Here is a 13,939-nt window from a genome sequence, read left to right as displayed (position 1 = left end):
GTTAGAAATGCCGACGGATGAGTTCCTTCATCCTCGGCGCACTTAAGTTTGTTTGGAAAATTAAAGCCTGTTAATGAGATTTCAGTACGCCAGGCCGAGTGAGTCGCTCCTCGGGGCCGCGTTGTTGGTAATGGCGCGTAATTGACAACGTAATGAGATTTGTTAAAAGGATTGTTCGTCCAAATCATTCGTAATTACCAACAAAATAAAAACGCGACGAGGCGAAGGAAAAACCCGAAAATCGCTGCTGCACCCTTAGCACCACCCACCACCCTCCGCCCAGCGCCCACCTATCCACGCCCACTTTTCCGCCGCCTTCCAAGCTGTTGTTATCAATTATGCAGCCCAAAAACGCAGGCATAACGTAAACAAACATTTAACCAGCAACCTGCAACTTGTGTGGTGGCCAAAATGCAGTAGGTCAGTTACAGCATCCGGTTCTCATTTTCCACCCTCTCTCTCTCTCTCTCGGGGATTTTCACTCTCTTTCTTTGCAGACAGCCGAGAGGAGGAAAACTCGCAGTTTTTAGTACAAAGAGCACAGCATCCCTTGGGCGACTCTCTCGGCTTTTCACGCTCCCAGTAACCCGGACCACAAAGCTACATTGTGGCCGTGTCGCCCGGTTTTTCCGGAGCCTCGTATTACTGGCCAGCTTAGGAGTTTTTAGTGCTGATTACAACGCGTGTCCGTTTGGTTGAGGTGAGCGGATGAGCAGTGTCGAGCGTTGATTTTCCTACTCCTTGGGAAATGGCAGAGGGAAATCTGTAATCGAACCCGAACTTAAATTCAAGCGAACCCATGCGAACCCCTACCTATTAAAGTGAGAAAAGCATGTGAAAGCATAAAAAATTTAAGTCCTTAAGGGAACATAAATAATCAAATACAAACAATAGTGGAATCAAACAAAGCTGCCAAAATAAACAAGAGCTATTCAATAACCATCGTGAAAGTTCGCCAAACAATTAACCAGTGTAACAAACAAAATCAAGCTATTCATAAAACTTAAATAAAGCGTAGATAATAAAAAGTTGCCAATAAAATTATAACCATAGAATATAATAAAGTGAAACATTTTGCGTGATGGCAAAACCAATTTAACCAGCAAATAACTTCATTGTGCTCGAAACTCAGAGTGGAAAAACTTGGCGAAATAGTTGCAGCAACGAACTACAAGCGCAAAATGCATTCGAGGCTAAAATTCTTGGCATATTTACATTTAATATGCGCCAGCAGCATTTTATGGCCGGAATTCAGTGCCGCCCAGCAGCAGCAGCAGCAACAACAGGCGGCGTCGTTAACCGAGAAAATACCATTAGGTGAGTCTCAAAAGCGTCGCCAAAGGATCCCCAGGATCCAGCCGCTCCTGCCGAAAAAGGAGCAGGCGAAATTGTCACTTACACTGCACTTGTGGATGGGATTGGCCATTGTTGTTGTGGCCATATATACACCCCTCTGCTGTGTGTGTGATTCCCGGAATGGATTCCTCAGTTTCCTCCCATGGCTCGTTCGGGAAATTGGGTACGGCTGATGCCCAAAGATTATCCCTGACCTTCCCCGCTCTTTCCTGCCTGCTTTCTGCACAAAGTATCCTGCATGATTTTTAGTAGAATTTTATGTTCAATATACTTCACACGTCGGAATTGGGATTTTCCCTTCAGCCCTCTAACAATGGGAGTTGCAATTGGGTTTACTATGGCTTGATTCTGTTTTGGTTTTCCATTACCAGCTTTTACAAAGCTATTCGCATGCTGTAGCTATTAAGTTGATTATACAAAACATTTTTGGAAAATCTATTATTACAATTTTTAAGTACAGAGCACTCTTAGCAAAGTAAAAATAAATGTAGAAAGCCTTAATGGCTTTAAAGGCTAAATTGTTTCAAAAGAAGTATTCTCTTTTAATTAAGGTTCCGTATTTTGTTGTGCTTTTTGTTTCTGATAAATACTTTCAAAGTTTTAATTCAATTAAGTGAAATGTTTTTGTAACTTTAAAGTTTTTTGGAACGTTTTGTTTCTACAAGTTAAAAAAAATGGTTTATGTGTTAATCAATGTTATTATTAAATTTGTTTTAGTTTTCCAAAATGCTTTGGGTATTTTTTGTAAATATATTATTATGAACATACATATTATATTGCAAATATTATTATTAATCTTAATTTTTAATGCAATAACTTGTTTGTTTTCCTTAACTTGCCAAGCTATTTAATCACATTTATTTTAAGTGGGTCTTCAAAATATTCTCTATATATAAGCTTGATATCTTAACTGGTTTATTCTCACACTAAAATTAAAAAAATATTAGTAATTTGTAATATTAATAACTTAGCTTTAATATCAGTCCATTCAAAGACCTACATAACTTAAATATTCTTTGCATTTAAAATTTCCCCACTTTGCAAATGCACGAATATAGGATGTGGAAGTCCCCACCAAGAACTTGCCTAGTTGGGCCACATTTTATTTTACGCTTTCCTGTTTTTTTTTTGCCACCCTATTTTTATTACACGATGGCGTTCAGTCATTGCACCTGCAGTCATTTTGGCCCCATGCACCGGAACACCCAGCCATATATATATATATATACTATAGGTGTCTGTGGGTATATATATCTGGTTGGTGGCTGCTAATGTGACAGTCATGCTGACTGGCTTGCACTCAAATCCGGGCTTCGCCATGGCGACTGGAATTGGGATGGGAATGGGAATGGGAATGGGAATGGAAGTGGGAATGGAAGTGGGATTGGGATTGGGGCTCCTCCGAGTAGGTGCTACCTGTTCAGGTGCCATGCAAAAGCGCAGCACAAAATTGCTGCATCAACACTTCGTTTGCGCTTTTTGTTGTTGCCTGTCGGGGCGGCTTGTCTCGCTACTTGCAAGTGTGTGTGTGTATCTGTGTGTGTCAGTATCTGTGTGAGCCGGGGGTGTGCCAGTGTGGGTCTGACATTATGCTATCATTTGTGTACATATTTGCTCTGTGCGCTTTTTCGTTTAATATTAACAGGACCGTGTCAAAAGCTGCCTAAATATTTAACGAAGCAAAAATATTCGCCCCCCAGGCGTGGCACCTGCCTCCACCTATTTATTTATTTTTTCCTCTGCACTTTTTCTATCCTCCGCAGGTGCGATTTTCGAACAGGGAACGGATGATGTGCAATCAGCCTTTAAATATGCAATGCTCAATCACAATCTGAATGTGAGCTCTCGACGATTCGAGCTGCAGGCGTACGTCGATGTCATCAATACAGCGGATGCATTCAAATTATCCCGCCTGAGTATGTGTTTTTATCGTAGCTCCCTTACCAACCATCCCCCCCCCCCCACCAATTCATCCATCCATCCAAACCTGAGAGGGAAAAAAGAAACCATTACACAATACATGGTGCCCCATTAATTATGTGCATTTTTTATTGAAAATTGGTTTTACTTTACGTCGCCACTCCGCACTCAAAGCTGCAATTTAATTGTGCGACCTAGACACTGTCTCCGATCCCGAACCCGTTTCCATTTCCATTTTCCAACCCATCCACCCACCAATTTTCCACCCACCCTGCCACCGAAACCAAAAAGAAAAGAAAAACACAAAACGAATTTATTACTGTAACCTCCAGTTTGCAATCAATTCTCGCGCGGAGTCTACTCAATGCTGGGCGCCGTATCGCCGGACTCCTTTGACACATTGCACTCCTACTCGAATACGTTCCAAATGCCATTCGTGACGCCCTGGTTTCCCGAGAAGGTAAGTCCCTATGCCCTGGGTATACCTATATATAGGGGGGTATAAAAGGGGGATAAAAAAAAGAGAAAACTGTCATATGTAATTGATTTCAGTGTCGCTGTGCGCAATTATTTACATTTTGCGGTTTTGATGTGAGCGATAGGGCACTGGCATGGTTAAGTTAACTCAGTTGTGCGTTAATGAAGTTGGCCAAAAGGTTGATGGAACAAAGGGAAAGTTTTCAAAGTGCCAACACATATTAGGGCGAGTGCGAGGCAGTCAAATATTTAATTGTGTGCTTTACTGCGTAATAAAGTCGGACATTAAACAAAGGCTGTGAATAAAATATTTAATTGAGGCAGAAGAAACGGCCTTAAAGTGTTTCTTTAATATCACTTTAAACGGTGTTTAACCTATGTGTTATAAAACAAATGTAAGCCTCAGTTATTGGAAAGTGGAAAGGGTATAATTTACTTGAATTTAAAGTTTAAATTGTAAGTTCTGCAGAGTGTAAGAAGCATTTGAAATCAAATTAAACTGAGTTTAACGATGAGGATTTTTAAATATATTTTTTAAAATAATTTCTTATTAATAACTTACATATATTTAGGAGATTTTAAATCACTGGGGTGTCAATACTAAGTTTAGTATAAAGTAGATTTTGTAGCATCACTTATCTAAATCTTTACATTTTTTTGAGTGTAGAGACATGAATGTGTAACTTTGATGTAAATGTCTGCCTCTTTATTGGCTTTAACAGGAAGTATATATTAAAAACCCAGTCACGACATTCTAAGTGCAAAATGATAAGGGCAAAATCACGTAGGAATTATAAAAATATTTTATATGTTTTAACCCTTATTCCTCAGCCAGTCGGGTTTTTTTTTACGACAACACACAGCTAAGAGTCCCCAAACAATTTAGATTTTCAATTACCAATCACATTAGCTTGGGTTCGTATCACCCACAGGCCAGGCAAAAAATGTTCCCCAGTTAATTCCGAGAACATTTTGTCGATTCTGTAGAAATGAAGTCATTGCATAAAGTGGAGCGCTGGGTGTCGAGGCGGGTTCACAGTTCAAACAGCGCCCAATTGTGTGTTCGCCGTGCCCTCAGACAGTGCACTAAATCAAAGCCAAAGCACAAATCATAATAATTGTAATTTGAAGAAAATTTACTACCAACAGCAACAAAGCGGACAGCCAGTGCGACAAGAGTTGTTCTTGTTGTTGTTACTGGTAACTCGGTTCTGGTTAGTGACTGTGGCTGTTGTTGTTGTCACTTGCGAAACAGAAAGCCAAACGCTCCGCCAGCCGGAAGACAATGCCAAACGAGCGGCGAACGAGGAGCAACTCCTACTACACTGAGAGCGAAAAAATTTATGACACGCTCTTGGCCTCTTTTATTTCAATCACTATAAATCAAGATATGGAGGGGGGCTTCAGAGGAAGAAGTAGAAGCAGAAGCAGAGGCATCCGACTCCGGACTCCGACTCCGGGCGGCAAAGCACCAGCACACATACCGAGATTCGCACACACTGACTGCGCATTTGCGTGCCCCTCGGGGCAGTCCTATACACAGAGAGAAAACAAAGGAAAATCGGTCAATAACTTGAAAATTAGTTGTACAAAAAACACAAACATTTTAATTTTAAATCCGATAAAATTATTGTAAAAGAATTTACTTTTAAATAGCTAAATTCAAAATAATATATTTTTATAGCATACTTTTTGACACTTTTATAAGTGATTTGATATTTCTAAGCATTTTTCTGGTACCTAAGATCTTTGTATTACTTTTGTGGTGCTAAATTCTAAATAACATATTTGTATAGCATATTTTCTGACACTATTATAAGTGATTTGATATTTCTTAAAATTTTTCTGGGGATCTAAGAATTTTGTATTACTTATATGTATCTAAGTTCAAAATGATATTTTTGTACAGCATATTTTTTGACACTTTTAAAAGTGAGTTGATAACTTTAAAGATTTCCACACATCTAAAATTTTTTTATTTTAAAAAATTAGTAGTTTTAAATTTTAGACAAATAATACATATTTCTTTGGAAATACTTTTGATTGCCTTCTTTTAGGCATTTAAGCGAAATATATCTAGATTGCATTTGTATATTAAAATGAGGCGAGCAAATTTTAGAATTATTTATCACTTGTTTCTCTGTGCTTGTGTATGTCGAGCTAAACGGAAACGGGTATCTGTGTGTATCTCTTTGGATGTATCTGCTTGTTGGCGTCGCCTTACCGCCTACAAAAACCCCCAGCTGCCGCCCTCCATGGACTTACACACATGTCGCTGGCGGGGCGCAAAGCGGAAACGCGTTTCATTTTATTATTGCTTCATGTAGCGTGCACATTACATTGTTACAGCCAGTTCACGAGGCCCTGGTTTTGTTTTGCATACTTGTAGGTGCTCACTCCGTCGTCGGGACTGCTGGATTTCGCTATCAGCATGCGTCCGGATTATCATCAGGCGATTATCGATACCATCCAGTACTACGGCTGGCAGAGCATTATTTATCTCTACGACTCGCACGATGGTGAGTTACTGCACATACATACCATGCCATGCCATACCATACCATACCATACCATCCAATTCCCTTTCCTTTCCCTCCGAATCAGATCCTGATTCTCAGCCAGCCACACATTATCTCCCCGGCTTGTTTGTTTGCCCATTTGGTTGCTTTGTGTTTCGATTTCATTTCATTTGACTTTCATTTGCCATAAACAAATAAGGCGTCAATCGGGTGGGAGTGGCCTTAAGTAGCGGTTATGGCAATGTTTCTGCTTGGGATTAAGTGTGTCAGTGCGAGGTTGGGGTGAAGTGTTCCTCTGCCTTTGACTTTTAGATTGGCATGAAGTGCAGTCGAAAAATTATGGAATGAATTTAAGCTGAAATAATTGTAATTAACCTATTTAAACCTAAAGATGTGGTAGCCTAGGCATTTAATTTATAATTAAATTTATCTTCTTTAAATTTACAATATTTATTTTAAGCAAAAAACCTTATGTACAACACAGAAGCCTTTAATATAAAGCACAGGGAATTGAAAATCTTTTATTTAAATGTACGAAATTTATTTTATTAAAAACCTTATAATATCCATTTACCCAGTATTCCCAGTACTCAAATCATGGGAAACCTTAACATAATATCTAACATTTTTTATAACATATATTTTTCTACATTTTCAAAAGTGACTGTGTTAATTTCACCCACTTTCTTCTCTACGTGCTGCCCGTGTTCCACTTTATTTTTTAATCCTGCGACCTCGAGCTCGTGTCTTTTCATTTCTGCTAATATGTAATTAAATAAGCGGCACAAAGAGCCCCGTGCGCCGGCTAAAAAAAGCGGAAGGGGAGGGGCTCGGCAGACAGGGCGCTGAAGTGCCTTCAAGAGGGCTCTTTCGAGTGGCTCCTCAACGGGCTTAAGCAGCCAGCAGAAGGACACACGCACGCACACATATGCTCGAGTTTACCCGCTCTTTGTGTGTGTATACACACTCTGCTTGGGTGTGTGTGTGTTTGGGGTCTTAGGCTGCTTTTTGTTGTATTGAAATTTATTTCAAAGCAATTTCCTGCCGTCTACGTGGGACAATACGACGATGGCAACAATTACGGCCAAAGATGAAGACATCAGATGGGGCAAGAGGCACAGCCACACACACAGAGACAGAGAGGTCCTGAAAAAATCGCATATTACGTATACGCCGCAGTGATTTTTCCAGCTCTCTAGCTGTCTCTTTCTCGTCCTGTCTCCTTTATAATGAGTTCACACGCCATTGTAAGCCCGCCCATGTGTGTGTGTGTCATGTGTTAATGACTCTGTGTGAAATAAAATTTATGACTTTATGCAACTGCTGGCTGGCTGCGCCACTGCCTTAACATTATTATTATTTTGCCTTTTTGGGCCATTTTTTAATATTTGCCTCGGCGCCGAAAAGTAGGCCGACATTGTTGCCGCTGGCATTCGTTGCAGGAAAAGGAAATGCCGCAGCAGCAGCGGCACTCCACCCAACTTCCCCCCTCAATTCCATTCCACAGCCATTTTTTGGCCGACTTCGACTCTGGCGTTTACATTGTTAACGAAAGGCAGTAGCTGTAGCTGTGGCAGTGGCAGTGGCACTACCCTTTCCACAGCGGGACTTTATATTTTAATGCCGCTGTCAGCAGTTTGTTGTTATTGCTTTGTTCAACGCCCCAACAACGCCTTTTGTGCCTTGTTATCACTCTGGTTTGGGGGGTAAAAACGGCTGAAACTGCTGCACACGGCGACAAATTGGTAGCATATTTTTTGGCGCATTCATGAATGGCAACAGACTACAGAGACTACTCCTCTATAGCCCATCGATCCTTCGACTATATAGGAAACATTCAATAAAACAGCACCCCCTGTTTCGCGATTTTTTTCGGTCTGCTATTTATTGAAATGTTACCAGCACACCACAAAAAAGTACTTCAATTGTGTGTGCACTTCCGTTTCCGCTTTTCCACGCGAGTGTTTACTGCTCCCGCTTTTCCTCCCTTGTTGGTTTGTTTTCCCATTCTTCGCGATATTTTTTCGCTTTTTTGCGAATCAATGCAGGCAGCAAATCAATGACAACAACAACATTGAGGGCCATATTGGACGTGCAACAAATGGCGTGTGAAAATATATACATTTTTTGTGTTTCATCCTTGCGGCTTGCGAGATTGAAAGATGGTATTATGCTTCGGCTTCGACTGCGGCCAAAAAAAAAAAGGGAATCGAGAATATGATTAAATGACACATGCTTCCCGAGAGAGATAAATCTATTCGAATGAATTCATTCAGCTTGGAAATTGTTTATAGATTGCAGGCATTATCATAAAACACCATAGCTTGGCTGCATTATCAGATTGATTTTTATGGCCCTCGGATCTAGGGCCAGATCCAGATCCGCATCCAGATACCTTAATCCCCACTCCACCACTCCACCGCCAATCCGCCAAGAACCCGCACACCCACAATAGCCACTCTTTGTTCAACTGACCGACAATCGCTTTTGGATGCCCCACAGGCTTACTACGGCTGCAGCAAATCTATCAAGAACTGAAGCCCGGAAATGAAACGTTCCGTGTGCAAATGGTGAAACGCATCGCCAACGTAACGATGGCCATTGAATTTTTGCACACGCTGGAGGATTTGGGGCGCTTCAGCAAAAAGCGCATCGTGCTCGACTGCCCGGCGGAAATGGCCAAAGAGATCATCGTGCAGCATGTGCGGGACATCAAGTTGGGCCGGCGCACCTATCATTACCTGCTCAGCGGGCTGGTAAGTGGTGCCCATGGGCCGTGGCCCAAAAACCCCTCTGTTCCGCCCCTGGGAGACGTTAATAAGCAATTATTGCTAGCTTCCGTTTCGGGGATTCTTCGCCTGCCAAAGGTTACCCGGTATTTCGGGATTACACGAGTGTTTCGTATTCATTGAAGGTTTATTCAAAACAAAGCAAACATGTTGCAAATTGTATAAGTATTAAAATCCTCAGCTAAAGTACTTGGATTTTAGAGACTATGATTAAAATATGAATCAAAATATAGTTGTTTTAAGAATATATTTAATTTAGTTGGGTTCCAAATCGCCAAGACAATAATACTTAGTTTTCGATATAAATGTTTTTTATATAAATAGAGCTATTTGCATCATTGAATAAATAATAACAATCAAGACATTTATATTTTAAAGTATAATTTACCTGTACATTTTTTATATATTTATATATTTAAGTGTGCAAAGAAAATGTAAATTTTTATGTAAAGGAAAATTGGTTATCTGATTCCGGCAATTTCTAGTGTAGTATCAGAATCCTTATCTAAAATACCTAATTTTAGAGACTGAATTTAAAGATACGAAATAAATATATTCTATTAAAATGTGCAAAGATAAAAATATTTAATATTCGGTTCTATAATATTTTATTTAAAAATAATAATATATATTAAAATTTATTTAAACTTATTTTAAAATATATTTTACATGAAGAGGAATATTTTAATATAAATACTTTTTAATGCGCCAAGAAAAATGTGATTTTTGTAAAGTAAAAAACTTTTAAGTAGGGAAAACAATATTTAATCCCAATACTTAAGCCCTGGGTAATATTAAATGACTTTGTAAATAGGCAACGTATACTACCAGGTACCTCGAACTCGGCTAAGCTGCTCTCTTGTTTCCCTTCCGCCGCAGGTCATGGACAACCACTGGCCCAGCGACGTGGTCGAGTTTGGGGCCATCAACATCACCGGCTTTCGCATTGTCGACTCTAATCGGCGGGCGGTGCGTGATTTCCACGACAGCCGGAAACGCTTGGAGCCGGCTGGCCAAAGCCAAAGCCAGAACGCAGCGGGGGCCAACAGCTTGCCGGCCATTTCGGTAAATCGCCAGCCGTCATTGATTTGTTTCGCCTGCAACTGTAGTTTTTCCCCTTACCCTGCTGCCATTTTTCCAGGCCCAGGCCGCCCTGATGTACGATGCGGTTTTCGTGCTCGTCGAGGCCTTCAATCGCATTTTGCGCAAGAAGCCGGATCAGTTCCGTTCCAATCATCTGCAGCGCCGCAGCCACGGAGGCAGCTCGTCCTCCTCGGCCACCGGAGCCAACGATTCCAGTGCCCTCCTCGATTGCAACACCAGCAAGGGCTGGGTCACACCTTGGGAACAGGGCGAGAAAATCTCCAGGGTGCTGAGGAAGGTAAGTGAAGGGGGCTGGGAAATAAAGTAAATTAAAATAATAAGGTCGTAATATAAGGCATCTATGTACAAAGCTTGTTGTTTCTTTGGGGCATGTTTAGATGGGAAAAAAATATATTAGCTCAGTGACTACTTTAAGAATATTTTTCATATTATTCCATTAAATTATATTTACATAACCTATACTTACAACCTACCTACACAAAAAAAATTAAAAATATCTTTCTTTCAAACTAGTAATAGTTTTAAGATTTTACTTTTAGTTGGATTTACTTCTTTACTTCGATTTATTATATGGAACCATCACATATTTTATAGCTTACATATAGGTTAGAAATATTCAAGCATATTCTGCACTTCCGGGAACCTCTTAAATATATTTTACTTCTAGTCACATAAATAAACAAGAAGTGCCAAGTTCTTTGTTTTTTCTTTCCGTGCATAACCCCTTTGTTTTTCCCACGCCAGGTGGAAATTGATGGTTTGTCGGGGGAGATCCGTTTCGACGAGGACGGCCGGCGAATCAACTACACGCTGCACGTGGTGGAGATGTCCGTGAACAGCACGTTGCAGCAGGTGGCCGAGTGGCGTGATGACGCCGGACTCCTTCCGCTCCACAGCCACAGCTATGGGACATTGTCGCGTTCCGGGTCCTTCAGCACCGGCGACTACGACCGGAACCACACGTACATCGTGACCAGCCTGCTGGAGGAGCCCTATCTGTCGCAGAAGCAGTACACCTACGGCGAACAACTGTTGGGCAACGATCGTTACGAAGGATACTGCAAGGACCTGGCCGATATGCTGGCCGCCCAGTTGGGAATAAAATGTGAGTTGAATTGCTAATCTTAGATTATTTCGAAGTAGTAATTTTAGAATAAGATGAGATTTTAATTATGTATAACCAATCTGTACCCAGATGAAATACGCCTGGTCCAAGACAAGAACTATGGAGCGGAGAATCAATATGCCCCTGGAGGTTGGGATGGCATGGTGGGTGAGCTGGTTCGCAAAGAGGCGGATATAGCCATTGCGGCCATGACTATCACAGCTGAGAGAGAGCGGGTTATCGATTTTAGTAAGCCCTTCATGACCCTGGGCATATCCATTATGATCAAAAAGCCTGTGAAACAAACACCAGGAGTCTTCAGCTTCCTCAATCCCCTGTCACAGGAAATTTGGGTAAGTCTTGGGGTTTCAAAAGTTCTTAAAAACTACTATCCTTATTATAATAATTTCCAGATAAGTGTGATTCTCAGCTATGTGGGAGTAAGTTTTGTTCTTTATTTTGTCACCCGTTTTCCGCCGTACGAGTGGCGCATTGTAAGACGACCACAGGGGGATTCCAGTGCCCAGCAGCCACCGGGCATCATTGGAGGTGCCACGCTGAGTGAACCGCAATGCCATCAGCCACCGGTTCCACCCAATGAGTTTACCATGCTAAATTCCTTTTGGTATTCCCTGGCTGCCTTTATGCAGCAGGGATGCGATCTCACGCCTCCTTCAATAGCCGGCAGAATTGCAGCTGCTGTTTGGTGGTTCTTCACCATTATTCTGATTTCCTCGTACACTGCCAATTTGGCCGCTTTTCTCACCGTGGAACGCATGGTGGCCCCCATTAAAACGCCCGAGGACTTGGCCATGCAAACGGATGTGAGCTATGGAACTCTTTTGCACGGCTCCACCTGGGAATTCTTCAGGGTGAGTGCGAAAGTTAGTTTTTCTCTTTTGTTCTTCTCTGAAAAGAGTTAATTTGCAGCGTTCACAAATCGGTCTGCACAACAAAATGTGGGAGTATATGAATGCCAATCAACAACACTTGGTTCCTACCTACGATGAGGGTATACGAAGGGTTAGAGCCTCCAAGGGGAAGTACGCCCTGCTGGTGGAGTCCCCCAAAAACGAGTATGTGAATGCCAGGCCTCCGTGCGATACAATGAAAGTTGGACGTAATATCGATACGAAGGGATTTGGCGTGGCCACACCCATAGGATCGCCATTGAGGTAGATTTTTGAACCAGTTATATTAACCATTTTATTTTAAGGGATTACTTAATTTTTACATTTTTTAATACGGCCTTGCATAATAATTTTAAAAACATGAAAACACTTAGTGCCATTCCAATATTATTGAGAAACATTTTATTTTCCATTAAAAACTAGTACAATTTTAATGTATTTTCAACCTGTTTTTCTTAAACTCAAGATAAATAGGATTGTAGTTAATACATAAGAGCATATTATATAGAATAAGGAAATTTTTTTTAGTAAAACGTCATTTTTAGGAGCCTAAAAGTATGCAACGATATACTTAAATCTCAAAATTACGATGAGACCAGGCGGAAATACGAATATCCTCTATCCACTGCATACTTTTAGACACCTAAAATACAATTTTTAATTTATTTAACAACCCTGGTGATTTGTAACATAATATATTATGCTTGATTTAATCCCTAACCCTTAACCTCCTAAAAAAATAGAAAACGCCTAAATGAGGCCGTGCTCACCCTAAAAGAGAACGGGGAGCTGCTGCGGATCCGGAACAAGTGGTGGTTCGACAAGACCGAGTGCAACCTGGAGCAGGAGACCTCCACGCCCAACGAGCTCTCGCTGAGCAACGTGGCCGGGATCTACTACATCCTGATCGGGGGCCTCCTGCTGGCGGTGATCGTGGCCATCGTGGAGTTCTTCTGCCGCAACAAGACCGCCCGGCTGAAGGCGCCAGGCTCCAATGGGTCCGCCGGCGGAGTGCCCGGCATGCTGGGCTCCTCAACATATCAGCGGGACTCGCTTTCCGATGCGATTATGCACTCGCAGGCCAAGTTGGCGATGCAGGCGAGCAGCGAGTACGACGAGCGGTTGGTGGGCGTTGAGGTGAGCTATTATATGATGATAATCTGTTGAAAACTATCCACAAACTTGTATACTATAACCCCCAGTTGGCCTCCAATGTGCGGTATCAGTACAGCATGTAAGCGACTAAGCCCTCGCTCGCTGTACGAGTATCTTGTAAATAATTAAGGCACTATCCGATAACGATGAAAAAGGCATAACTAAACGACGCTGGCAATCAACTCTCGGGTCAAAGGGTAGGCGGCGTTCAAAAACTGTACAGAATAACCATTACTATTGTATTTTTGATAAATGTATACAAATTGAGTGCATAAATTAACTATAGCTACGACTAACACTAAAACTAAACTAAACTGTACATAGGTTAAGTGAAAATTATCCCGAAATAAAAATAAAGCGTATGTTTTAAGCAAAATGAGGGTGGAATTTTCCTGTGTTGCACGTGGCGTATGAGCGATGTGCGTGTGCGTTTGCAAAAGGTAAGCCGCTTAGTTGACTTAAAGTTTTAACAAAACCAGCAAGGGCAAGGGTATGAATGTGGGTTTTTTGGGCATCGACCGGGGGCAGAAGGGTTCGGAGTGGGCGTGGCTCTAGCCTAAGAGGCTTTCGACTCAAACTTTGTGCGTCTGCGGTGCTGGTAAC

General features: G+C 41.5%; 1 protein-coding gene across 1 annotated transcript; it reads left to right on the top strand.

The window, feature by feature from the left end:
* Positions 1–679: 679 nt before the first annotated feature.
* LOC119554820 (glutamate receptor 1) lies at positions 680–13,690 on the top strand. Its single transcript, XM_037865894.1, has 13 exons — positions 680–1,317; positions 3,120–3,272; positions 3,609–3,736; positions 6,143–6,272; positions 8,775–9,028; positions 9,941–10,126; positions 10,203–10,442; positions 10,910–11,270; positions 11,361–11,623; positions 11,684–12,142; positions 12,201–12,445; positions 12,925–13,318; positions 13,384–13,690. Exons 1-13 carry the CDS (start codon positions 1,182–1,184, stop codon positions 13,417–13,419), a joined length of 2,985 nt encoding a protein of 994 aa, XP_037721822.1. The 5' UTR covers positions 680–1,181; the 3' UTR covers positions 13,420–13,690.
* Positions 13,691–13,939: the final 249 nt, after the last annotated feature.

Source organism: Drosophila subpulchrella, chromosome 3L, assembly GCF_014743375.2.
Source record: "Drosophila subpulchrella strain 33 F10 #4 breed RU33 chromosome 3L, RU_Dsub_v1.1 Primary Assembly, whole genome shotgun sequence".
Classification (NCBI taxonomy): domain Eukaryota; kingdom Metazoa; phylum Arthropoda; class Insecta; order Diptera; family Drosophilidae; genus Drosophila; species Drosophila subpulchrella.
The sequence above is the reverse complement of the archived record's forward strand: the minus strand, read 5'-3'. Positions and strand labels throughout refer to the sequence as shown.

Bases quoted from the DNA above. Each gene is read 5' to 3' on its own strand.
- LOC119554820 (XM_037865894.1), top strand. From the start codon at position 1,182: ATGCATTCGAGGCTAAAATTCTTGGCATATTTACATTTAATATGCGCC. The intron at 11,271-11,360 runs GTGAGTTGAATT...ATCTGTACCCAG, and splicing joins CGCCCAGTTGGGAATAAAAT to ATGAAATACGCCTGGTCCAA. The intron at 11,624-11,683 runs GTAAGTCTTGGG...AATAATTTCCAG, and splicing joins CCCTGTCACAGGAAATTTGG to ATAAGTGTGATTCTCAGCTA.